Raw genomic sequence first — 27,990 nt, 5'->3', positions numbered from 1 at the left:
CTCGTGTAATCAACTCTCACTGCACTATAGAGATCTGTGTGGACCCCAGTGTTTATCATTTCTGTATGCTAATAGGTCTAAAACTCAGTTCCTGCCGGTTCTTTTGTGTCTGTGAAGTTTATTAGAAAATTCTCTGAAAATTGATTATTTGACTTAATAATTGTAATTTGAACACAAAACAAGCCATAGATTGGGTGGACTGGAATGAGAACTAATACAGTTTTGGGACACCATGCAGAATGATAACTAATGACTCCACTGGAAGCAGTTTCACTGATCTGAATGTGTTATGGGAAGATTCACATCCAGATTCACATCCGTGTTTCTGAGTTCCTTTGTTTTCGGGAATACCTTCCTGGTATTCCTGCCTGAACATGTGTTTAGGGATTTGCGGATTGATACTGAAATATTCCAGAAAGCGGGTTCGGGTTTTAACCTTAACTCCAGTACTGCAGCAAGGTAGCTTTGAATGAATGAATGTTACATTCATATCATGCCTTTCAAGACACCCAAAGTACTTTACAGTAACAATGGGGAGCCACTTCAAGCACCACCACAGTGTAGCACCTGGATGATGCGAGAAGAGCCATTCTGTGCCAGTACACTCACCACACAGTGACTAAGGTGGTCAAGGAACAGGAGAGAATTCACAAGATATAGGAGATGATTAGGAGGCCCCCTAATCCCCCATATCTTAATTTTACTTGACATCTGTGTCTTTTAGGTTAATAATTATTAATCCATTATTTATTTAGTTTGTATTTGATCAGACTCAATGCAGTTATTACTTTTTTTTCTGCCCCCTTGTCCCCTTGCTCGTGGGTCTTGATCAGTCTTGCTGCCATCATCTGTTTTGTCAGTGCAGAAGGCTGTGCAGTTCGCTGGCTTGATGGCCAAGTCTGCGATGTTGCTGCTTAGCCCGGTGTCCATAAACATTATGAGACAGCAGTTTTCCAGCTTTTTTGTTGGAGGATAGCCTAAGTTTTATCTCATCTAGTTTCTTGGCCAGCGAACATACACTGGCTATGAATTTATTTGGGACGGAAGGTTTGTGGGGATCGCTACTTAGCCTAGCATTTAGTCCGACTCGCTTCCCCCTCTTTTTGTGCTCCCAGCGGGATCAGCACTTCCACTGCGAGACCGGTGAACTGAGAATGTCGGTGGGGAAATTTTCCATAGTTTTGGTTGGGATGGTGTTATCCAATCTGAGATTTAAACGTTCCTATCGCCTGTAGAAGATCTTTCTATTGACTGAGCTTGCAAATAGACTTGAAAATAACAGAACAAAGAGTACAAGGTAAACATTGCAGAGTTCTGGTAGCCGTAAAAAACTCTGCGTACTATGTGCCACCATCTTAAAAAAAATATATATCCATAAACACAATGGAATGTGAAAAAGTTACAGTCTGCAGGTATGTTACTAGCTGTCTGGGTGGTTCAGCCTAGGGGAGAGTTGTTTGTCCTGACTGCAGCAGGAATGAAGGCCCTGCCAAAGGTATAGACTATAGGTATTGAGTGGTGTGACCTATATTATGGCTTTATGTCTGCTGAAATTACAGCAAAAAGGAGTAAATGCTTGGTATCACATCCTGTGACTCATTCGGTGTGTGCAGAAAATTTCCAGGATGCACTGCACTCTATAATTCATTTTGAAATGTAAGCTGTGCTGCTTATAATTCTAAAAACAAATGCTTGTCTTTTTGTTTTGTGTCAGTAGTGCTATCAGTAGATTGTGTATGTGTCTGTGTCTTAAAATGTTTTCTTTTTCAGACTGAACAGCTGCAATCTCACAGAGACATGCTGTGAAGCGTTGGCTTTCACTCTCAGATCAAACTCCTCATACCTGAGAGAGCTGGATCTGAGTGACAATGACCTGCAGGATTCCGGAGTGAAGCTACTGTTTGCGGAACTGGAGAACCCACACTGTACACTGGAAATACTGAGGTCAGTCCTATATGACGGGTGAAATACTAAACTAGTATTAGTTAGATATTTGAAACGCAAATTAAACCACAGACTATGGGTATTTGATAGTACAACTTCAATGCCCCTCAACATGTACAGACAAAACAGGAGAGTCTAGAGGAAGGGCTGAAGGATAAGCCACATGGGGAGTTTATTTACTTTGAGTTAAGCTCCTGTATAGGTCTGTTATATTTATGCTTCAAATATTTTAAGACCCTCAGATATATTTAGTGCCTCAACCCATAATGAGGCTGATGTGGAATACAAAATTGTCTAAGCATGAGCTATGTCAAAACTTTTATATTATACTGTGTTTTTGTTAATGATTGTGAGGCAAGTCACACAAGAGAACTGCTGCACTCCCACCATTTCATTCCCACTAAGCAACTGTGAATTTGAACTTATTTTTCAGATGTTTTTTTTTTAGAACTGAGGATATTATGCATTATTATTCTCACTCATTATTCTTAAATTACTTGCTAGCGTCAGTGCGTGGGCTGGACCCATCACAGTTTCATAGATCTCAATTTCATTTTCATTTACATGAATCACATTTGCTTTGGTGAAATTATAATATTAGTGTCACTTTGGTACCTGCTGCATGAATACCAATATCATCTTACTTTTGCTTGTGCTTCCCAAAGCATCTCGTGCGAACGTAAAAGTATGTTCATTGTCATTTTTCGTACAAGTCTCTTGAGGGGCTTCACAGTCCATAGGTAGAATAGGGGAGTGTAAACGTTTGACATCCTATCTACACAGATTCACCTGCTGCCAGTGTTTTCCAAACCAGCTCATGGAAGACTCCATTCTACGCGCTCTATTCGGCTGTCGCACAGGATAAATTATATAGCTACTACCGACAAGAGAGTAGTAGAAGACAATGTTGTGATTTCCTTTCAAATTTCATTTTGGCAGGCTGGCAGGTTGTACGTTCGCAGAAGAAGGCTGTTCCTCCCTGACTTCAGCTCTGATGTCAAACCCCTCACACCTGAGAGAGCTGGATCTGAGCTACAGTCACCCAGGAGACTCAGGAGTGAAGCTGCTCTCTGCTGTGCTGGAGGATCCCAGCTGTAAACTGGAGATACTGAAGTGAGTACAGAATTTGCATTTTATATCCATCCATCTTTCCTTCTTCCAACTGCTTATCCTGGACAGGGAGCCTGGATCCCTATGCTGTGCTGTACAGAATGGGAGGTAGGGTGACACACTGGGTGGGATGCCAGTCAGTCACAGTTCACACACTGACACACACAATTGGTAATTTAGCATATCTGAGAAGCCTAAATGCACATTCTTGGGAGGAAAGTGATGCACTCTGCTGTTTCTGTGAAAACCAGCAGGCAGACTTATTCCCTTCCAGTTATGGGCTGTAAAAGTGTTTTCTGGTAATTAATTAATACAATGATTTGAGGTACAATCCAATGATTTAGTCAGTGATCAAATGATTACAGTAAACATTTACTGTCTCACCTCTCATATCATCTCAAATCACCAAGAGGCACAGAACACTGCACACTGTAATTGATTTTGAAATGCAAGTTGTGCTTTTGCTATGCTTAAAATCATGTTTCTTGTTCCAGACTGAACAGCTGTAAATTGAGTTGGGAATCCTGTATAGCACTGGCCTCTGCTCTCAGTTCCAACCCACATGTAAGAGAGCTGGACCTGAGTGACAATGAGCTGCCGGATTTAACAGAGAAACAGCATCCAAAGATTAAACGGGAGATTCCGCAGTCAGCATTACTGGGTTTTACACGCTGTAAATTGGAGATACTGAGGTCAGTATTACTGGGTATTCCTTACTGTAAATTAAATACTAAGGACAGTCCTTTCTGACACTCCACATGATGGTTCAGTTAGTTTATCAGCTTATACTGAATGCAAGCTGTCCAAGCATGAACTATGCCAAAACCTTAATACTGTAAAACATTTTATATCAAAGTTACACAAATTAAACATTCTCTGTTTTAAAACAATTCATCCAGTAATGCATCCTTTTATTTTAGGTACCTGCTGCATGAGCAGCTTCTTGTCATATCAGCCAACTGTCAGTTATGATAGATGAATCATTTCTGTAATCAGCTCTCACTGCACTGTACAGATCTGTGTGGACCGCAGTGTTTGACATTTCTTTATGCTAATGGGTCTAAAACTCAATTCCTTCCACTTCTGTTGTGTCCGTGAAGTTTATTCCAAAATTCTCTGAAAACTTATCATTTTACTTAATACTTGTAATTTTAACAAAACACAATCCATAGATTGGGTGGACTTGAATGAAAACTAATACAGTTTGGCAGCCCTGCATTAGCTGCTTGGGATGTTCACATCTCCTCCTTCCAGATTAACTTGCTAAGTATCGGGACACCAGGCAGAACAATAACTAATGACTCCACTGGAAGCAGTTTCACTGATCTGAATGTGTTATGGGAAGATTCACATCCACTTTCACGTGCATGTTTCTGAGTTCCTTTGATTTTGGTAAAACCCTCCTGGTATTCCTGCCTGAACACGTGTTTAGGGATTTGCGGATTGATACTGAAATATTCCAGAAAGCGGGTTCGGGTTTTAACCTTAACTCCAGTACTGCAGCAAAGTTACCTTTGAATGAATGAATGAATGTTACATTCATATCATGCCTTTCAAGACACCCAAAGTACTTTACAGTAACAATGGGGAGCCACTTCAAGCACCACCACAGTGTAGCACCTGGATGATGCGAGAAGAGCCATTCTGTGCCAGTACACTCACCACACAGTGACTAAGGTGGTCAAGGAACAGGAGAGAATTCACAAGATATAGGAGATAATTAGGAGGCCCCCTAATCCCCCATATTTTAATTTTACTGGACATCTGTGTCTTTTAGGTTAATAATTATAAATCCATTATTTATTTAGTTTGTATTTGATCAGACTCAATGCAGTTATTACTTTTTTTCTGCTCCCTTGTCCCATTACTGGCTCTGTGTATTCACAATGGCACAGTCATATTAATTTTTATTTTAGTGTGGAGTCCACCTGTTTAATACGCCTAGTTGACAGTCACACAGAAAACAGATTTTCTGCATGTCTTTTTAAGGGGAGCTTCACATCTTGTCTCCTGCTCTGTGTGTCTGGAGCTTGTCTGGACTGCTTGTGTTTGCCGACAACAACAGATAACAGATAATGACAATTACAGTACCACATCGAAAAACAAAGAAGGCAATGGAACATTTTAATTGATGAAATATTGTCTCAGACAATTGTGTAAAACGCTGTATTGTACAAACAGTACTGTACAGAAATCATTGAGCACAATTGCAAAATAGGTATGTACAGAAGTGCAACTTGCAAACTGAGTATTAATAGACAAATATAATTTTTCAATTCAGTAAAATTTTTTATTGTTATTAACACAATGTGAGGGCAGATATGTAAATGAAAAGGTAGTTGCGGCTTCATCAGAACATGGGAGACGTAGGGGGACAGGGGAGATGGAGGGGGGGAATGTACATAGATTGGACATATGTACATTATACATGATTTAGACGTGCTTTACATACATTATACATACATAATCCAGACATACATTAACGTACATGCTAGATACAGATACGCATATTAAGACATACAAATAGATATACATATCAGCATGTCTCCATAGATGAGGGATTGTCTGACAGAGTAGTGAAATGGAGCTGAGCAGTGCATGGTAAATATAGTAGACATAACGTGCATGTAAAATAGTGCAGATGGCAATTTATGGTTTTCTTGGCAGGGGAGGGGTGGTGTATAGTTGAGGTGAATGAGAAGAACTCACTCTTCAGCAAGGAGACAATTTAGGAGGTTAACAGCTTGAGAGGAGAAGCTGTTCCTGAGCTTGGAAGTACGGGCACTGAGACTCCTGTTGTGCCGGACTACCCAAGGTGCGGGTAGGGAGTAGCCTTATATGAGTCATGTAAAGGTGGTCCAGTATTCTTTGTCCCCTGGTGGTACACGATGCATGAGGTGGAAATTTAGGTAAGACAGTTCTGAGGTTGGCATGTATAAAATCACCACCTATAATACAGGCATCGTCTGGATACTTAGTCTGTTATTTGCTGATGGCACGCTGTAGCTACTTTCAGTAAGTGCTGTATTAGCATTAGTATCTGGGGGGATGGAAACATCAACAATGGTAACAGTTATGAACTCCCTAAACAGATAAAAGGTTTGTGCTGGAGTATGGAGAGCTTGAAATTGGCAGAAAATCAATTTCTAATGATTTTCAGAATTGTTGCACAAGGAGTTATTGACATAAATACACAAACCTCCTTCATGGGTCTTGCTGCCATCATCTGTTTTGTCAGTGCTGAAGGCTGTACAGTTCGCTGGCTTGATGGCCAAGTCTGCGATGTTGCTGCTTAGCCCGGTCTCCGTAAACATTGAGAGAGCAGTTTTCCAGCTTTTTCTGGGAGGATAGCCTAAGTTTTATCTCATCCATTTTGTTGGCCAGCGAACATACACTGGCCATGAATTTATTTGGGACGGAAGGTTTGTGGGGATCGCTACTTAGCCTAGCATTTAGTCCGGCTCGCTTCCCCCTCTTTTTGTGCTCCCAGTGGGGTCAGCATTTACATTGTGAGACCGGTGAACGGAGAATGTTGTTGGGGAAATTTTCCCTAGTTGTGGTTGGGAGGGTGTAATCCGATCTGAGATTAAAAGTTCCTGTCGCCTGTAAAAGAACTTTCTATTGACTGAGCTTGCAAATAAACTTGAAAATAACAGAACAAAGAAAACAAGGTAAAAATTGCAGAGTTCTGGGAGGCGTAAAAGCCAATGCGTACTATGCGCCACCATCTTGAAAAAAAATATATATCCATAAACACAATGGAATGTGAAAAAGTTATATTCTGCAGATATATAACTGTGTGTTGTTAGTCCTGACCACAGCAGGACTGAAGGCCCGGCCAAAAGTACTGTATAGATTATAGGTATTGAGAGGTATGATGTGGGCGGAATGGTGATGCAGTGGTTAGCACTGTTGCCTCACACCTCTGGGACCCGGCTTCGAGTGCATGTGTGAGTGAATGGTGTGTGAGTGTGCCCTGCGATGGGCTGGCCCGCCATCCTGGGTTGTTCCCTGCCTCGTGCCCATTGCTTCCGGGATAGGCTCCGGACCCCCCGCGACCCAGTAGGATAAGCGGTTTGCAAAATGAATGTATGGAGTGGTGTGACCTGTATTATGGCTTTTTGTCTGCTGAAATTACAGCAAAAAGGAGTAAATGCTTGGTATCACGTCCTGTGACTCATCCGGTGTGTGATGACAGTTCCCAGGATGCACTGCACACTATAATTCATTTTGTAATGTAGTCTGTGCTGCTTATTAATCTAAAATCAAATGCTTATCTTTTTGTTTTGTGTCAGTAGTGTTATCAGTAGATTTTGTATGTGTCTGTGTCTTAAAATGATTTCTTTTTCAGACTGAACAGTTGCAGTCTCACAGAGACATGCTGTGAAGCATTGGCTTTAACTCTCAGATCAAACTCCTCATACCTGAGAGAGCTGGACCTGAGTGACAATGACCTGCAGGATTCTGGAATGAAGCTGCTCTTTGCAGAACTGGCGAATCCACACTGTACACTGGAAATACTGAGGTCAGTCCTATTTGACAGGTGTAATACTAAAGTAGTATTTGTTAGATATTTAGAATGCAAATTAAACCACAGACTGTGCGTATTTGATAGTACAACTTGAATGCCCCCCAACATGTACGTACAAAACAGGAGAGTCTAGAGGAAGGGCTGAAGGGTAAACCACATGAGGAGTTTATTTACTTTGAGTTAAGCTCCTGTATAGGTCTCTTTTATTTAGGACTCAAATATTTTAAGACCCTCACTTGTATTTAGTCACTCAACCTGTAATGCAACTGATGGAGAATACAAATTGTCTAAGCATGTTTTGTGTCCAAAGTTTAATACTATGCAATGTTTTTCTTAGCGGTTGCGAGGCAAGTCACACAAGAGAACTGCTGCACTCACACCATTTCATTCCCACTAAGCAACTGTAAATTTAAACTTATTTTTCTTTTTTTTTTTCAGAAATGAGGATATTGTGCATTATTATTCACACTTATTGTTAAATTACTTGCTAGCTTCAGTGCATGGGCTTGAAATGTGGATCACAATTTCATTTTCATAAATCACATTTACTTATGTGGAATTATAATATTAGTGTCACTTTGGTAACTGCTGCATGAATACCAATATCATCTTACTTTTGCTTGTGCTTCCCAAAGCATCTCGTGCGAACGTAAAAGTATGTTCATTGTCATTTTTCGTACAAGTCTCTTGAGGGGCTTCACAGTCCATAGGTAGAATAGGGGAGTGTAAACGTTTGACATCCTATCTACACAGATTCACCTGCTGCCAGTGTTTTCCAAACCAGCTCATGGAAGACTCCATTCTACGCGCTCTATTCGGCTGTCGTACAGGATAAATTATGTAGCTACTGTCGAGAAGAGGGTAGTAGAAAACAATGTTGTGATTTACTTTCTAATTTCATTTTGGCAGGCTGGCAGGTTGTACGTTCACAGAAGAAGGCTGTTCTTCCCTGACTTCAGCTCTGATGTCAAACCCCTCACACCTGAGAGAGCTGGATCTGAGCTACAATCACCCAGGAGACTCAGGAGTGAAGCTGCTCTCTGCTGTACTAGAGAATCCCAGCTGTAAACTGGAGATACTGAAGTGAGTACAGAATATGCATTTTATATCCATCCATCTGTCCTTCTTCCAGCTGCTTATCCTGGACAGTTAGCCTGGATCCCTATGCTTTGCTGTACAGAATGGGAGGTAGGGTGACACCCTGGGTGGGATGCCAGTCAGTCACAGGGCACACACTGACACACACAACAGGTAATTTAGCATACCTGACAACCCTAAATGCACATTCGCGGGAGGAAAGTGATGCACTCCGCTGTTTCTGTGAAAACCAGCAAGCAGACTTATTCCCTGCCAGCTATGGGCTGTCAAAGTTTTTTCCTGGTGATTAATTAATACAAGTATTGGAGGTAAGATCCGCTGATTCAGTCAGTGATCAACTGATTACATTAAACATTTATTGTCACACCTCTCATATCATCTTAAATCACCAAGAGACACAGAACACTTCACACTTTAATTGATTTTGAAATGCAAGTTGTGCTTTCGCTGTGCTTAAAATCATGTTTCCTTTTCCAGACTGAACAGCTGTAAATTGATTTGGGAATCCTGTATAGCACTGGCCTCTGCTCTCAGTTCAAACCCACATGTGAGAGAGCTGGACCTGAGTGACAATGAGCTGCCGGATTTAACAGAGAAACAGCATCCAAAGATTAAAAGGGAGATTCCGCAGTCAGCATTACTGGGTTTTACACGCTGTAAGATGGAGATACTGAGGTCAGTATTACTGGGTATTCCTTACTGTAAATTAAATACTAAGGACAGTCCTTTCTGATACTTCACATACTGTAATGGCTCAATCAGTAAATCAGCTTATCATGAATGCAAGCTATCTTAGCATGGACTATGCCAATATCTTAATACTGTAAAGCATTATTTATCAAAGTTACACAAATTTAACATTCTGTTTTAAAACAATTCATCCTGTAATGCATCCTTTTATTTTAGGTAGCTGATGCTTGAGCAGCTTCTTGTGTCTTATCAGCCAACTGTCAGTTACAGTATGACAGATGAATCACTCCTGTAATCAACTCTCACTGCACTATAGAGATCTGTGTGGACCCCAGTGTTTATCATTTCTGTATACTAATGGGTCTAAAACTCAGTTCTTGCCGGTTCTTTTGTGTCTGTGAAGTTTATTAGAAAATTCTCTTATAATTTATTATTTGACTTAATACTTGTAATTTTAACACAAAACAAGCCATAGATTGAATGGACTGGAATGAAAACTAATACAGTTTGGCAGCCCTGCATTAGCTGCTTGGGATGTTCACATCTTCCCCTTCCAGATTAACTTTCTATGTATTGGGACACCAGGCAGAATGATTACTAATGACTCCACTGGAAGCAGTTTCACTGATCTGAACATGTTGTGGGAGGATTCACATCCACATTCACATCCGTGTTTCTGAGTTCCTTTGTTTTCTGGAATACCTTCCTGGTATTCCTGCCTGAACATGTGTTTAGGGATTTGCGGATTGATACTGAAATATTCTAGAAAGCGTGTTCGGGTTTTAACCTTAACTCCAGTACTGTAGCAAAGTTACCTTTGAATGAATGAATGTTACTGTAGTGGCAAATTTCAGGGTTATAATCAAATAAATTCAACCACTTCCTCATATGAGCAGACCAGACAACTTTTCGACTCGTATCCACGTCCACTTCGTTAACAACCGAACTTACTCACTCGAAATCCTTGTAACCGTCGAACTCTTTTATTTTCAAAAAGGTTGTCATCAACGGGATCACATCCAGTTGTGAATAAGCTTCAGTTTTTCTAATTAATAATCAACAATGAACGAAATAATAATGGATTAGGATTCACGGTCCAAAAACTATATACTGCCAAGCTGCGCATATGTCCATTTTTCCTCCTTTTCCTTTTTTTCACCGTTGTCACATGCACAGCCCTGGATTCACACATTGACCAATAGAAACGCAACGTCAATAACGCTACGTACATTTCCGTACTTTTAACCCTAACAATGGCTATTGGTACGTAAGCCCAAAAATTACATTCCAATTTGAAATATCAACAAAAAATATTAAAAGGATATTTTTTCTGTACTTTGGCTCTAACATTTCCAGCCCCTAATTGGAAGTTTATGAGAACTGACAATTACATTATATTGTAAATAGAGCCAAATAAATGTACACTGAAGGCATCACCTATCCGTTAAACAAATCTCACATCATGCACAAAACAAGTATAGAACATGGATACAATTCACATGTCCGCCTCACAGATAAGGCACAGTTTGTCAACAGGTCTTTCTAAGGTATTAGTCTTTGTTTTGATGACCACACGCCGCACAAGTCCTTTGACGTCCTGAATCACTCGAAGAACTCTTCCCAATACCCATGAGCTCCGTGGTGCTGAGTCATCGATGATCATCACTATGTCCCCGGGAGTTAAGTTCTTTCTTATCTGCATCCATTTTTGCCGCTTTTGAAGCATGGGTAGGTACTCACGCACCCACCGCTTCCAGAATAAGTCAGCAAGATATTGCACTTGCTTCCATCGACGGCGGTTGTATGAGTCTTCCCTTTTGAAGAGTCCAGGTGGTAGGACTGGCTGCTTCTTCATCAATAACAAGTGGTTAGGGGTCAATGGCTCAGGATCTGTTGGATCATCTGTTGCCGTAGTCAGTGGTCTACTATTTAGTACTGATTCTACCTCACACATCAGTGTCAGCAAACATTCATCATTGATGGCTTGTTCTTTTAGCACCGCCCTCAATACTTTTTTCACAGATCTGATCTGTCTTTCCCAAATCCCACCGAAGTGAGAACCAGCAGGTGGATTAAATATCCACTGAACTCCCCTTTGCATGAGAGACTCTGAAATCTTTACCTGGTTCCACTCTTGAATGGCTTCACGCAGCTCACGTTCAGCAGCAACTAGGTTAGTACCATTATCTGAGCGCATAATGGCTACTTGCCCTCTTCTGCACACAAAGCGCCTGATGGCATTCAGACAAGAGTCAGTGTCCAATGTGTGTGCAATCTCAATGTGCACCGCTCTAGTTATGAGACAGGTGAACAGCACGCCATATCACTTCACTATGCTTCGCCCTTGTTTTACATCATATGGCCCAAAATAATCAACCCCTACGTTAGTAAAGGGGGGTTTGTCGGGCAAAAGCCTGTCTTTTGGCAAATCTCCCATTTTCTGTTCCAATGCTTTGCCTTTAACTTTCCTGCAGATCACACATCTTGACAAAAACTTCCTCACCACTGAATTAGCAGAAGGGATCCAATATTTTTGGCGCAGCTGTGAAAGCATGTGAAGTCTTCCACAGTGTCCAATCCTTTCATGCGTATCTCGCAAGATCAGTGTGGTGATATGTAGGTCCTTTGGGATGATAACTGGATGCTTCACGTACTCTGGCATTGCAGCTGCAGAGAGACGGCCTCCAACTCTCAATACCCCATCCTGACTTACTGGATCGAGTTTCCTCAAGTGGCTGGTTTTCTTCACGCTGTTGCCTTTCATTATCATGAAAATTTCTTCTTGAAACCGTTGCCCTTGACAGAACTTGATGATTTCTGTTTCTGCTTGCATCAGATCTTCTACAGTAAAAGTCGTGCTTGTCTTTACTAATTGGTCGCCTTGTCTGTGCAGTTTGATGGTTGTTTGTTCATTCTTATTCCTACGTTTTAGAAGTAGGTCTTTGAGTTTAAGGACCCAGGCCACAGCTCTCTTCAAACGGTACCAGCTGGAGTAGTGGTTGATCAGTTTGTTCACGGTATGACCTTCTTCAGCTGCGTTGATGAGATGCACTGTGGCAGTATGTCTCACTTCATCGTCATCCTCAGCAATCTTTGTTTCATCAGGTCTTTTAGGCCAGCAATTTTCTGGTTCCTTTAGGAAGGCTGGACCATGGAACCAGCTCAAGTTTTTTATGAGCTTGGTTGGTGCAATCCCTCGGGATGCACAATCAGCTGGATTGGTTGATGTGCTGACGTATCTCCATTGATGAGGCTTGGTTAGCTCTCTAATGACAGCAATACGATTGGCAACAAATGTTTTAAAGCGAAGCTTATCATTTTCTATGTATTTTAACACTGTTGTGCTATCAGTCCAGAACATTGAATCAAGAAGATCCATCTGAAGCTCTCTTCTTAACATTTTGTCTGTCTTCGCAGCAACCATTGCTGCTGTCAACTCGATGCGCGGAATAGTGATCTGCTTCAGCGGGGCCACGCGTGATTTGCCCATCATGAAAGCACAATGAACATGCCCATTTTCACCTATCAACCTCAGGTAAGAGGTTGTTCCGTACCCATTTTCACTTCCATCAGAGAAGTGATGAAGTTGCGCTGTTGCAACAGGCCCACAATCCACGGATCTCACGCATCTGGGAATGGTCACAACCGACAGCTGACATAGCTCTTGAAGCCAGCTGTTCCACTTTCGCCCTAGCTCTTCTGGAATCTCATCGTCCCAAGCAAGTCCCTCCCTGCACAGCTGCTGTAAAATCATCTTTGCAGGAAGTGTTGCTGGGGCAAGAAATCCCAACGGGTCATAAATGGAACTTGTGACTGAGAGAATTCCACGCCTTGTGATGGGTTTGTCTTTAACTCTGATCTTAAACTTAAATGAGTCAGATTCAGTGCACCATAAAACACCTAAGGCTCTTTCCATAGGTAGCATGTCATGGTTCAGGTCCAGATCTCTAATTTCTTTGGCTCTCTCATGGTCAGGGATAGAGGCAAGCAAGGCACGACTGTTGCTTGTCCATTTCGTCAAGTGAAATCCTCCACTAGCACACAATGCTGTGAGGTCTTTGTACAATTTGGCAGCCTGAGCTTCGCTGGTGACTGATTTCAAACAGTCGTCAACGTAAAAGTTCTTCAAGATTGTGTTCACAGCCTCTGGTGATGACTTACATCGGTTCTCCTTAGCTGTTCTTCTAAGAGCGTAATTTGCACAACTAGGAGAGGAAGTTGCACCGAAAATGTGAACAATCATTTTGTACTCAGCAATGTCTTGACCAAGGTCTCCTGCTGGCCACCACAGGAAGCGCTGCAGGTCAGAATCGTCGTCAGGGATGCGGACTTGATGGTACATTGCCTCAATGTCCGCGATCATGGCAATTGGTTCTAGCCTGAAGCGTGTCAGCACTCCAATAAGCGAGTTTGTTAAATCCGGTCCCTGTAGAAGTTCACTGTTCAGTGAAACTCCCCGGTAGCTAGCAGCACAGTCGAAGACCACGCGCAGCTTCTTCTTCTGTGGATGATATACCCCGTGGTGGGGAATATACCACACTTTTCCGTCTTGTCGGTTAAGTTGTGTCGTGGGAACCTCAACAGCATATCCCTTATTCAACATGTCTGTCATGAAGGCAGTGTATTCTTCATGAAGCGCAGGATTCCTTTTTAGTTTATGCTGGAGGTTTAGCGCACGCTGCAACACAACATCCCTTTTGTTTGGCATCTGGACGCACAACTTCTTCGTGGGAAGGCTTATGTAGTAATGTCCATCTACGAGACGGGCAGAACTGGACACGGACTCCATAAAGAGGTGGTCCTCTTGAGACATTTCTGATCTTTCATCGCAATGCCGCTCTGGAAAATCATGATTATATCGTTGTATAAGCAGATGTTCCACATCGTGAACGGCTATTCTGTTCACAGCAGCCCATGATCGTGCTCCATCACGAACTGCAGTTTCTCTAAGCGGCCCGTTCAAGATCCATCCTAGTGCTGTTTTTAACGCATATGGTCCATTATCCTTACTTGGGATCACTTTCCATGGTTCCAAGAGAATGTATTCTTTAGTCCCAATAAGCAGTTCAACTCCAGCATTGATATGAGGCAATCTTACCTCACTGAGGTACGGCCACCTTTCAATCTCGTTTTGACGTGGGATGTTCTCTCTGGATACAGGAATGTCTTTCTGTGTAAAGACTTTGGACAGTGGGATGAAGTTGTTATCTTCAAGGCTGCTGACCTCCAAATCTGTGAGATTGTAGCTCTCTACTTTGACTTTGGCATTGATGGTGCTAAACATGAGCTCAGTTAATCTGCCCTGCACATTTAACTGCCTGGCCAAAGCTTCGGTGCAAAATGAAGCAGAGCTGCCAGGGTCCATGAACGCATAAACCTCAACAGCTTTGTCGCTCTTGCTGGCTTTCACTCTAACAGGCACGATGGCAAGCACACAACTGTCTCCAGCCCCAGTACAGGCACTTGTCTCTCGCTCCTCAGGAACACCTGCTGATACACTAGCTGTGGTGCCTTTATTAACTTCTTTAACACCCTTGTCCTGACTTGAAAAGTGCAACAAGCTTGGATGTCTAAGAGAGCACACCTCACATGTCATTTTCTTCTTACATTCTCTGCCCAGATGACCCTTCAACAGGCAGCCAAAGCAAAGTCAATTTTTCTTCAAGAAGTCCACTCTGTCATCGTGAGATTTTTCTCTAATCTTGTGACATTCTTGCAATGCGTGACTTTTCTCGCAAAACATGCAGGGTCTTGTAAAAGCACAGTTAAGTGACACATCGGGTTTAGGTTTTGTTTCACTTTCTCTGACTTGGTCTACTTTAGTAGCAAAGCTACTTCCTTGCTTGCCGTCTTTCTTTGGCTTGTTTCCTTGCTGAAACTTCTTCGTGACCTTTTCCCCTTTTTCTGCATCAAGATCTCCAAAGAGTGGGTCGGACACGATCTTTGCTTGACGTTCAACAAACTCCACAAGCTCTGTGAATCTTGCTCTTTTCCTTCGCTGATCTTGGATGTCATATGCATGGACTCTCCAACGCTCTCTTAATTTGAACGGCAACTTTGAAACGATGGTCCTCATAGTTGTGGGATTGTCCATCTCCTCCATGTAGTCAATATCCTCCATAACATTTCGACAACTTATCAAGAACACAGAAAACGCCCCTAAAGCCTTTCCATCTTCGGCCTTGACTTGAGGCCATTTAGATGCCTTTTCAATCAATGCCGTAGCAACCATTAACTCATTACCATATTTATCTTGAAGCAGCTTTAGGGCCTTTGCATACCCACGCTGTTCAGGCATATGCTGGCAGCTCCTAACAAGATCGCGGGGTTCACCCCTGGTATACTGCTCCAAAAAATATAGCTTACCCCCATCACTTTCGGCTCTGGAACCAATAGCATGAATGAAGGCTCTCATAAACGAACGGTATTCTAGTGGATCTCCCTGGAACACTGGCACATCTCTCCGAGGCAAGCGGAACAGCCGTTGGTTCGTCACAAGCATCTCTGTGATGTCTGTCTGTCTTTGCATCATGCTACACATCTCTCTAACCTCCGTGTCATAATGCAAAGTGTCTCTAGGTTGACTATGCGGCTGCAACAGAGCTCTAGACTCTTTAGGAATGGCCCCACCTAAAGCACCTAGCTCTTTTCCGTTCGTCTGAGCTTCAGACTTCTCCATGTAATTTGACTTGGATGCTATTCCTTGTACATTGCCTTGTCTAGCATCTTTACTTAAGAAATCAAAAAGTTCCATTAATGACTTGTTCTCACTTACTTGAGACTGCTGCCCTTGATATTCTTCGTACACTCGCATTTTAGCAGTAGACGCTGCAAGAGCTGTTTCAATTTCCAATCTTTCTTTTGCAGCTTTAATTTCAGCTTCTTTCAACTCTAATGCTTGTTTTTCTTTTAAAGCTGCTACTTGTGCCATCAGAGCAACTCTGGTGGCTTCTTCCTTCATACGTGCGGAGGATGCAGTTGATACATTTGACATTTTTGACACCATAGATACACTGTCCAGCGGTGTTATTTCTTGGTCACACGATTGTGCCTCAACCCATTTCTTAACTCTACTCATAAACTGCAAACACTGCTCCGACTTTGGTTGAAACCAAAACTGTTGGTAAGCATCCTTTTCTTCATCTTTAAGATACAGCAACACTGCACTGTTAAACTCCATAAACTCTTCATACAACTTCTTATAAGCTTTCATCTCTTTTAGAACATCGTTTATAGTTGGGATAGTTTCACTGAGCAAGAGCCTCTCAATTTTGTTTGCTTTTGCTGTCATTTGTCCTAATTTACCTCTTCTTGCTGTTGTACGGCTATGCAGTTTTTCTTCCAGGCCTTTAGCTGTTAGCGCCCTCTGGCGGTCATCACGGGTTACATTTTCGACGTCTGTCTTCCCCTCCGCCATTGTTCACGGAGGCTTCCACTCAACTAATCTACTATAACAGCCTCGTTTCAGTTAAATACAACTAATTTCGGTTCTGGCACAGCACAAAAACTGCAACAATTTTTCAAGCTGGGGTCGCTTGGCTATAAATGTAGTGCGAAATCAAACGTTCGTTTCACAACGTATTTAGCGTAGCCTTTCTGGCGTCATCCATTTAGCTATATCGCTGTAAACTCCACCAAAGTTTCTGGGCAAAAGCGAAGTTTTTGGACTTTTATTGTAGTGGCAAATTTTCAGGGTTATAATCAAATAAATTCAACCACTTCCTCATATGAGCAGACCAGACAACTTTTCGACTCGTATCCACGCCCACTTCGTTAACAACCGAACTTACTCACTCGAAATCCTTGTAACCGTCGAACTCTTTTATTTTCAAAAAGGTTGTCATCAACGGGATCACATCCAGTTGTGAATAAGCTTCAGTTTTTCTAATTAATAATCAACAATGAACGAAATAATAATGGATTAGGATTCACGGTCCAAAAACAATATACTGCCAAGCTGCGCATATGTCCATTTTTCCTCCTTTTCCTTTTTTTCACCGTTGTCACATGCACAGCCCTGGATTCACACATTGACCAATAGAAACGCAACGTCAATAACGCTACGTACATTTCCGTACTTTTAACCCTAACAATGGCTATTGGTACGTAAGCCCAAAAATTACATTCCAATTTGAAATATCAACAAAAAATATTAAAAGGATATTTTTTCTGTACTTTGGCTCTAACAGTTACATTTATATCATGCCTATCAAGACACCCAAAGTACTTTACAATGGGGAGCCACTTCAACCACCACCACGGTGTAGCACCTGAAAAATACGACGGCAGCCATTCTATGCCAGTACACTCACCACACAGTGACTAAGATGGTCAAGGAATAGGAGAGAATTCACCAGTTAGATATAGGAGATGATTAGGAGACCCACTAGTCCCTCATATTCTAATGCTTAAAGCGGATTTTACTGGACATATGTGTTATTTAGCTTAATAATTACAAATCCTTTGTTTATATAGTTTGTTCTTTGATTAGACTCAATGCAGTTATTACTTTTTTTTCTGCCCCCTTGTCCCCTTATGGGCTCTGTGTATTCACAATGGCTCAGCCATATTAATTTTTATTTTAGTATGGAGTCCACCTGTTTAATACGCCTAATTGACAGTTACACAGAACACAGATGGATTTTCTGCATGTCGTTTTAAGGGGATGTTCACATCATGTCTCCAGCTCTGTGTGTGTGGAGCTTGTATGGACTGCTTGTGTTTGCCAACAGATAACAGATAATGAGAATTACAGTACCACATCGAAAGACAAAGAAGGCAAAAGAAAATCTAAATTAATGAGAAATTCAGTTTCAGACAAATGTGAAAACGCTGTAGTGTACAAATATTACTGTACAGTCATGATTGACTGCTAGTGCAAAATGGGTATGTACAGAAGTGCAACTTGCACAATGAGTAACAACAGAAAGATAGAATTACACAATTCAGTTAAATTTTTTATTGTCATTAACACAATGTAAGGATACATATGTAAATGAAAAGGGAGTTTCGGCTTCACCAGAACATGGGAGACGGAGATGGACAGGGTAGATGGAGGGGGGAATGTACATAGATTGGACATATGTACGTTATACATGATTTAGATGTGCTTTACATACATTATACATACATAATCCAGACATACAGAAACATACAGGCTAGATACAGATACGCATATTAAGACATACAAATAGATATACATATCAGCATGTCTCCATAGATGAGGTAGTATCTGACGGAGGTAGTGAAATGGAGCTGAGTAGTGCATGGTAAATATAGTAGATATTTGTTTTATGTAAAATAGTGCAGATGGCAATTGATGGTTCTCTTGGCAGGGGAGGGGTGGTGTATAGTTGATTTGAATGTGAAGAGCTTACTCTTCAGTGAATATACAATTCAGGACGTTAACAGCTTCTGAGGAGAAGCTGTTCCTGAGCTTGGAAGTACGGGCACTGAGACTCCTGTTGTGCCGGACTACCCAAGGTGCGGGTAGGGAGTAGCCTTATATGAGTCATGTAAAGGTGGTCCAGTATTCTTTGTCCCCTGGTGGTACACGATGCATGATGTGGAAATTTAGGTAAGACAGTTCTGGGGTTCGTATGGCTGAAATCACCACCTATAATACAGGTTTTGTCTGGATACTTTATGTGCTGATGTTATTTGCTGATGGCACGCTGTAGCTACTTAAGTGCTGTATTACCATTATCATCCCAAACCTCCCTTGTGGGTCTTGCTGGCATCATCTGCAGAGCAACACTTTCTAATGATTTTCAAAATTGTTGCGCGAGGAGTTATTGTCGTAAATACACAAACCTTCTTCATGCTGCCATCATCTGTTTTGTCAGTGCAGAAGGCTGTGCAGTCTGCTAGCTTGATGGCCAAGTCTGCGATGTTGCTGCTTAGCCCGGTCTCCCTAAACATTATGAGACAGCAGTTTTCCAGCTTTTTCTGGGAGGATAGCCTAAGTTTTATCTCAACCATTTTGTTGGCCAGCAAACATACACCTGGCATGAATATACTTGGGATGGAAGGTTTGTGGGGATCGCTACTTAGCCTAGCGTTTAGTCCGGCTCGCTTCCCCCTCTTTTTGTGCTCCCAGTGGGGTCAGCACTTCCACTGCGAGACCGCTGAGTGGAGAATGTTGGTGGGGAAATTTTTCATAGTTGTGGCTGGGAGGGTGTAATCCGATCTGAGATTTAACATTTCCTGTCGCCTGTAGAAGACGTTTCTATTGACTGAGCTTGCAAATAGACTTGAAAATAACAGAATAAAGAAAACAAGGTAAACATTGCAGAGTTCTGGTAGGCGTAAAAAACTCTGCGTACTATGCGCCACCATCTTAAAAAAAATATATATCCATAAACACAATGGAATGTGAAAAAGTTACAGTCTGCAGGTATGTGACTGTCTGGGTGGTTCAGCCTAGGGAAGAGTTGTTTGTCCTGACTGCAGCAGGAATGAAGGTCCTGCCAAAGGTGTACACTATAGGTATTGAGTGGTGTGACCTATATTATGGCTTTTTATTTGCTGAAATTGCAGCAGAATAGTGTAAATGCTTGGTATCACGTCCTGTGACAGTTCGGTGTGTGCAGAAAATTCTCAGGATGCACTGCACTCTATAATTCATTTTGAAATGTATGCTGTGCTGCTTATTATTCTAAAAACAAATGCTTGTCTTTTTGTTTTGTGTCAGTAGTGTTATCGGTAGATTGTGTATGTGTCTGTTTCTTAAAATGTTTTCTTTTTCAGACTGAACAGCTGCAATCTCACAGAGACATGCTGTGAAGCGTTGGCTTTAACTCTCAGATCAAACTCCTCATACCTGAGAGAGCTGGACCTGAGTGACAATGACCTGCAGGATTCTGGAATGAAGCTGCTCTTTGCAGAACTGGCGAATCCACACTGTACACTGGAAATACTGAGGTCAGTCCTATTTGACAGGTGTAATACTAAAGTAGTATTTGTTAGATATTTAGAATGCAAATTAAACCACAGACTGTGCGTATTTGATAGTACAACTTGAATGCCCCCCAACATGTACATACAAAACAGGAGAGTCTAGAGGAAGGGCTGAAGGATTAGCCACATGGGGAGTATATTTACTTTGATTTAAGCTCCTGTGTAGGTCTGTTATATTTATGCTTCATATATTTTAAGACCCTCACATGTATTTAGTGACTCAACCTGTAATGCAGCTGATGGAGAATACAAATTGTCTAAGCATGTTTTGTGTCCAAAGTTTAATATTATGCAGTGTTTTTGTTAGCGGTTGTGAGGCAAGTCACACAAGGGAACTGCTGCACTCCCACCATTTCATTCCCACTAAGCAACTGTGAATTTGAACTTATTTTTCAGATGTTTTTTTTTTAGAAATGAGGATATTATGCGTTATTATTCTCACTCATTATTGTTAAATTATTTGCTAGCGTCAGTCCATGGGCTGGACCCTTCACAGTTTCATAGATCTCAATTTCATTTTCATGAATCACATTTACTTATGTGGAATTATAATATTAGTGTCACTTTGGTAACTGCTGCATGAGTACCAATATCATCTTACTTTTGCTTGTGCTTGCCAAAGCATCTCGTGCGAACGTGAGACTATGTTCATTGTCATCTTTTGCACAGGTTTCTTCAGGGGCTTCACAGTCCATAGGTAGAATAGGGGAGTGTAAACGTTTGACATCCTATCTACACAGATTCACCTGCTGCCAGTGTTTTCCAAACCAGCTCATGGAAGACTCCATTCTACGCGCTCTATTCGGCTGTCACACAGGATAAATTATGTAGCTACTGTCGAGAAGAGGGTAGTAGAAAACAATGTTGTGATTTACTTTCTAATTTCATTTTGGCAGGCTGGCAGGTTGTACGTTCACAGAAGAAGGCTGTTCTTCCCTGACTTCAGCTCTGAGGTCAAACCCCTCACACCTGAGAGAGCTGGATCTGAGCTACAATCACCCAGGAGACTCAGGAGTGAAGCTGCTATCTGCTGTGCTGGAGGATCCCAGCTGTAAACTGGAGATACTGAAGTGAGTACAGAATATGCATTTTATATCCATCCATCTCTCCTTCTTCCAACTGCTTATCCTGGACAGTTAGCCTGGATCCCTATTCTATGCTGTACAGAATGGGAGGTAGGGTGACACCCTGGGTGGGATGCCAGTCAGTCACAGGGCACACACTGACACACACAACAGGTAATTTAGCATACCTGAGAACCCTAAATGCACATTCGCGGGAGGAAAGTGATGCACTCTGTTGTTAATGTGGAAACCAGCTGGCAGACTTAATCCCTTCCAGTTATGGGCTGTAAAAGTCTTTTCTGAAGATTGATTAATACAAAGATTTGAGGTACGATCCACTGATTTAGTCAATGATCAAATGATTACAGTAAACATTTACTGTCTCACCTCTCATATCATCTCAAATCACAAAAAGGCACAGAACACTGCACACTGTGAATTATTTCGAAATGCAAGTTGTGTTTTTGCTTTGCTTAAAATCATATTTCATTTTCCAGACTGAACAGCTGTAAATTGAGTTGGGAATCCTGTATAGCACTGGCCTCTGCTCTCAGTTCCAACCCACATGTGAGAGAGTTGGACCTGATTGACAATGAGTTGCTGGATTTAACAGAGAAACAGCATCCAAAGATCAAAAGGGAGATTCCGCAGTCAGCATTACTGGGTTTTTCACGGTGTAAGCTGGAGATACTGAGGTCAGTATTACTGGGTTATTCCTTACTGTAAATTAAATACTAAGGACAGTCCTTTCTGACGCTCCACATAATGGCTCAGTTAGTTTATCAGCTTATCCTGAATGCAAGCTGTCCAACAATGAATTATGCCAATACCTAAATATTATGAAGCCTTTTATATCAAAGTTAAACAAATTAAACATTCTCTGTTTTAAAACAATTCATCCAGTAATGCATCCTTTTATTTTAGGTAGCTGCTGCATGAGCAGCTTCTTGTGTCTTATCAGCCAACTGTCAGTTACAGTATGACAGAAGAATCACTCCTGTAATCAACTCTCACTGCACTATAGAGATCTGTGTGGACCTCAGTGTTTATCATTTCTGTATGCTAATGGGTCTAAAACTCAGTTCCTGCCGGTTCTTTTGTGTCTGTGAAGTTTTTTAGAAAATTCTCTTAAAATTTATTATTTGACTTAATACTTGTAATTTTAACACAAAACAAGTCATAGATTGGGTGGACTGGAATGAAAACTATTACAGTTTTGGGACACCATGCAGAATGATAACTAATAACTCCTCTGGAAGCAGTTTCACTCATCTGAATGAGTTATGGGAAGATTCACATCCACTTTCACATCCATGTTTCTGAGTTCCTTTGATTTTGGTAAAACCCTCCTGGTATTCCTGCCTGAACATGTGTTTAGGGATTTGCGGATTGATACTGAAATATTCCAGAAAGCGGGTTCGGCTTTTAACCTTAACTCCAGTACTGCAGCAAAGTTAGCTTTGAATGAATGAATGTTACGTTTATATCATGCCTTTCAAGACACCCAAAGTACTTTACAGTAAGAATGGGGAGCCACTTCAAGCACCACCACAGTGTAGCACCTGGATGATGCGAGAAGAGCCATTCTGTGCCAGTACACTCACCACACAGTGATTAAGGTGGTCAAGGAACAGGAGAGAATTCACCAGATATAGGAGATGATTAGGAGACCCCCTTATCCCCCATATTTTAATTTTACTGGTCATCTGTATTATTTAGATTGATAATTATGAATCCATTGTTTATATGGTTTGTTCTTTGTTTAGACTCAATGCAGTTATTACTTTTTTTTCTGCCCCCTTGTCCCCTTGCTCGTGGGTCTTGATGGGTCTTGCTGCCATCATCTGTTTTGTCAGTGCAGAAGGCTGTGCAGTTCGCTGGCTTGATGGCCAAGTCTGCAATGTTGCTGCTTAGCCCGGTGTCCGTAAACATTATGAGACAGCAGTTTTTCAGCTTTTTTGTTGGAGGATAGCCTAAGTTTTATCTCATCCATTTTGTTGGCCAGCGAACATACACTGGCCATGAATATTTTTGGGACAGTAGGTTTGTGGGGATCGCTACTTAGCCTAGCATTTAGTCCGACTTACTTCCCCCTCTTTTTGTGCTCCCAGCGGGATCAGCACTTCCACTGCGAGACCGGTGAGCTGAGAATGTTGGTGGGGAAATTTTCCATAGTTTTGGTTGGAATGGTGTAATCCGATCTAAGATTTAAACATTCCTATCGCCTGTAGAAGATCTTTCTATTGACTGAGCTTGCAAATAAACTTGAAAATAACAGAACAAAGAGTACAAGGTAAACATTGCAGAGTTCTGGTAGCCGTAAAAGCCGCTGCGTACTATGTGCCCCCATCTTGAAAAAAAAATGTATATCCATAAACACAATGGAATGTGAAAAAGTTACAGTCTGCAGGTATGTTACTAGCTGACTGGGTGGATCAACCTAGGGGAGAGTTGTTTGTCCTGACTGCAGCAGGAATGAAGGCCCTGCCAAAGGTATAGACTATAGGTATTGAGTGGTGTGACCTGTATTATGGCTTTTTGTCTGCTGAAATTACAGCAAAAAGGAGTAAATGCTTGGTATCACATCCTGTGACTCATTCGGTGTGTGCAGAAAATTCTCAGGATGTACTGGACTCTATAATTCATTTTGAAATGTAAGCTGTGCTGCTTATTATTCTAAAAACAAATGCTTGTCTTTTTGTTTTGTGTCAGTAGTGTTATCAGTAGATTGTGTATGTGTCTGTGTCTTAAAATGTTTTCTTTTTCAGACTGAACAGCTGCAATCTCACAGAGACATGCTGTGAAGCGTTGGCTTTAACTCTCAGATCAAACTCCTCATACCTGAGAGAGCTGGACCTGAGTGACAATGACCTGCAGGATTCCGGAGTGAAGCTACTGTTTGCGGAACTGGAGAATCCACACTGTACACTGGAAATACTGAGGTCAGTCCTATATGACGGGTGAAATACTAAACTAGTATTTCTTATATATTTGGAACACAGATTAAGCCACAGACTATGGGTATTTGATAGTACAACTTGAATGCCCCCCAACATGTACGTACAAAACAGGAGAGTCTAGAGGAAGGGCTGAAGGATAAGCCACATGGGGAGTATATTTACTTTGATTTAAGCTCCTGTGTAGGTCTGTTATATTTATGCTTCATATATTTTAAGACCCTCACATGTATTTAGTGACTCAACCTGTAATGCAGCTGATGGAGAATGCAAATTGTCTAAGCATATTTTGTGTCCAAAGTTTAATACTATACAGTGTTTTTGTTAGCGGTTGCGAGGCAAGTCACACAAGAGAACTGCTGTACTCACACCATTTCATTCCCACTAAGCAGCTGTACATTTAAACTTATTTAAAAAAAATTTTTTCAGAAATGAGGATATTGTGCATTATTATTCTCACTTATTGTTAAATTACTTGCTAGCGTCAGTGCATGGGCTTCAAATGTGGATCACAATTTCATTTTCATAAATCACATTTACTTAGGTGGAATTATAATATTAGTGTCACTTTGGTAACCGCTGCATGAATACCAATATCATCTTACTTTTGCATGTGCTTGCCAAAGCATCTCGTGCGAACGTAAAAGTATGTTCATTGTCATTTTTCGTACAACTCTCTTGAGGGGCTTCACAGTCCATAGGTGGAATAGGGGAGTGTAAACGTTTGACATCCTATCTACACAGATTCACCTGCTGCCAGTGTTTTCCAAACCAGCTCATGGAAGACTCCATTCTACACGCTCTATTCGGCTGTCGCACAGGATAAATTATGTAGCTACTATCGAGAAGAGGGTAGTAGAAAACAATGTTGTGATTTACCTTCTAATTTCATTTTGGCAGGCTGGCAGGTTGTACGTTCACAGAAGAAGGCTGTTCTTCTCTGACTTCAGCTCTGAGGTCAATCCCCTCACACCTGAGAGAGCTGGATCTGAGCTACAATCACCCAGGAGACTCAGGAGTGAAGCTGCTCTCTGCTGTGCTGGAGGATCCCTGCTGTAAACTGGAGATACTGAAGTGAGTACAGAATATGCATTTTATATCCATCCATCTTTCCTTCTTCCAACTGCTTATCCTGGACAGGGAGCCTGGATCCCTATGCTATGCTGTACAGAATGGGAGGGAGGGTGACACCCTGGGTGGGATGCCAGTCAGTCACAGTTCACACACTGGCACACACTATTGGTAATTTAGCATATCTGAGAAACCTAATTGCACATTCGCGGGAGGAAAGTGATGGACTCTGCTTTTTCTGTGAAAACCAGCAAGCAGACTTATTCCCTGCCAGTTTATGGGCTGTCAAAGTTTTTTCCTGTTGATTAATTAATACAAGTATTGGAGGTAAGATCCGCTGATTCAGTCAGTGATCAACTGATTACAGTAAACATTTACTATCACACCTCTCATTTCATCTCAAATCACCAAGAGACACAGAACACTACACACTGTAATTGATTTTGAAATGCAAGTTGTGCTTTTGCTGTGCTTAAAATCATGTTTCCTTTTCCAGACTGAACAGCTGTAAATTGAGTTGGGAATCCTGTATAGCACTGGCCTCTGCTCTCAGTTCCAACCCACATGTAAGAGAGCTGGACCTGAGTGACAATGAGCTGCCGGATTTAACAGAGAAACAGCATCCAAAGATTAAACGGGAGATTCCGCAGTCAGCATTACTGGGTTTTACACGCTGTAAATTGGAGATACTGAGGTCAGTATTACTGGGTATTCCTTACTGTAAATTAAATACTAAGGACAGTCCTTTCTGACACTCCACATGATGGCTCAGTTAGTTTATCAGCTTATACTGAATGCAAGCTGTCCAAGCATGGACTATGCCAAAACCTTAATACTGTAAAACATTTTATATCAAAGTTACACAAATTAAACATTCTCTGTTTTAAAACAGTTCATCCAGTAATGCATCCTTTTATTTTAGGTAGCTGCTGCATGAGCAGCTTCTTGTGTCATATCAGCCAACTGTCAGTTATGAGAGATGAATATCTCCTGTAATCAGCTCTCACTGCACTGTACTGGTCTGTGTGGACCGCAGTGTTTGACATTTCTGTATGCTAATGGGTCTAAAACTCAATTCCTACCACTTCTGTTGTGTCTGTGAAGTTTATTCCAAAATTCTCTGGAAAATTTATCATTTTACTTAATACTTGTAATTTTAACACAAAACAAGCCATAGATTGGGTGGACTGGAATGGAAACTAATACAGTTTGGCAGCCCTGCATTAGCTGCTTGGGATGTTCACATCTCCTCCTTCCGGATTAACTTGCTAAGTATCGGGACACCAGGCAGAACAATAACTAATGACTCCACTGGAAGCAGTTTCACTGATCTGAACATGTTATGGGAAGATTCACATCCACATTCACATCCGTGTTTCTGAGATCCTTTGTTTTCGGGAATACCTTCCTGGTATTCCTGCCTGAACATGTGTTTAGGGATATAGGAGATGATTAGGAGGCCCCCTAATCCCCCATATTTTAATTTTACTGGTCATCTGTGTCTTTTAGGTTAATAATTATAAATCCATTATTTATTTAGTTTGTTCTTTGATCAGACTCAATGCAGTTATTACTTTTTTTCTGCCCCCTTGTCCCCTTATGGGCTCTGTGTATTCACAATGGCACAGTCATATTAATTTTTATTTTAGTATGGAGTCCACCTGTTTAATACGCCTAATTGACAGTTACACAGAACACAGATGGGTTTTCTGCATGTCTTTTTAAGGGGAGGTTCACATCTTCTCTCCAGCTGTGTGTGTGGAGCTTGTATGGACTGCTTGTGTTTGCCAACAGCAACAGATAACAGATAATGACAATTACAGTACCACATTGAAAGACAAAGAAGACAATAGAACATTTTAATTGATGTAATATTGTCTCAGACAATTGTGCAAAACGCTGTATTGTACAAACAATACTGTATAGAAATCATTGAGCACAATTGCAAAATAGGTATGTACAGAAGTGCAACTTGCAAATTGAGTAATAATAGACAAATGGAATTTTTAAATTCTGTTAAGTTTTTCATTGTCGTTAACACAATTTCATGGCACTTGTGTAAATGAAAAGGGAGTTTCGGCTTCACCAGAACATGGGAGACGTAGGGGGACAGGGGAGATGGAGGGGGGGAATGTACATAGATTGGACATATGTACATTATACATGATTTAGACGTGCTTTACATACATTATACATACATAATCCAGACATACATTAACGTACATGCTAGATACAGATACGCATATTAAGACATACAAATAGATATACATATCAGCATGTCTCCATAGATGAGGTATTGTCTGACAGAGTAGTGAAATGGAGCTGAGCAGTGCATGGTAAATATAGTAGACATAACGTGCATGTAAAATAGTGCAGATGGCAATTTATGGTTTTCTTGGCAGGGGAGGGGTGGTGTATAGTTGAGGTGAATGAGAAGAACTCACTCTTCAGCAAGGAGACAATTTAGGAGGTTAACAGCTTGAGAGGAGAAGCTGTTCCTGAGCTTGGAAGTACGGGCACTGAGACTCCTGTTGTGCCGGACTGCCCAAGGTGCGGGTAGGGAGTA

At 41.4% G+C, this 27,990-nt stretch overlaps 1 protein-coding gene across 1 annotated transcript in view; it reads left to right on the top strand.

Annotated features, from left to right (window-relative positions):
• Positions 1–27,990, top strand: part of LOC125723773 (uncharacterized) — a 269,293-nt gene that overhangs the window by 207,338 nt on the left and 33,965 nt on the right. The window contains exons 88-99 of the mRNA XM_049000508.1: positions 1,771–1,944; positions 2,884–3,057; positions 3,549–3,746; positions 7,406–7,579; positions 8,495–8,668; positions 9,161–9,358; positions 20,123–20,296; positions 21,229–21,402; positions 21,894–22,091; positions 24,165–24,338; positions 25,254–25,427; positions 25,921–26,118. Of these exons, the coding sequence (XP_048856465.1) occupies positions 1,771–1,944; positions 2,884–3,057; positions 3,549–3,746; positions 7,406–7,579; positions 8,495–8,668; positions 9,161–9,358; positions 20,123–20,296; positions 21,229–21,402; positions 21,894–22,091; positions 24,165–24,338; positions 25,254–25,427; positions 25,921–26,118 (2,184 nt within the window). The remainder of the gene's footprint in view (positions 1–1,770; positions 1,945–2,883; positions 3,058–3,548; positions 3,747–7,405; positions 7,580–8,494; positions 8,669–9,160; positions 9,359–20,122; positions 20,297–21,228; positions 21,403–21,893; positions 22,092–24,164; positions 24,339–25,253; positions 25,428–25,920; positions 26,119–27,990) is intronic.

Source organism: Brienomyrus brachyistius, unplaced genomic scaffold, assembly GCF_023856365.1.
Source record: "Brienomyrus brachyistius isolate T26 unplaced genomic scaffold, BBRACH_0.4 scaffold51, whole genome shotgun sequence".
NCBI classification, from domain to species: domain Eukaryota; kingdom Metazoa; phylum Chordata; class Actinopteri; order Osteoglossiformes; family Mormyridae; genus Brienomyrus; species Brienomyrus brachyistius.
The sequence above is the reverse complement of the archived record's forward strand: the minus strand, read 5'-3'. Positions and strand labels throughout refer to the sequence as shown.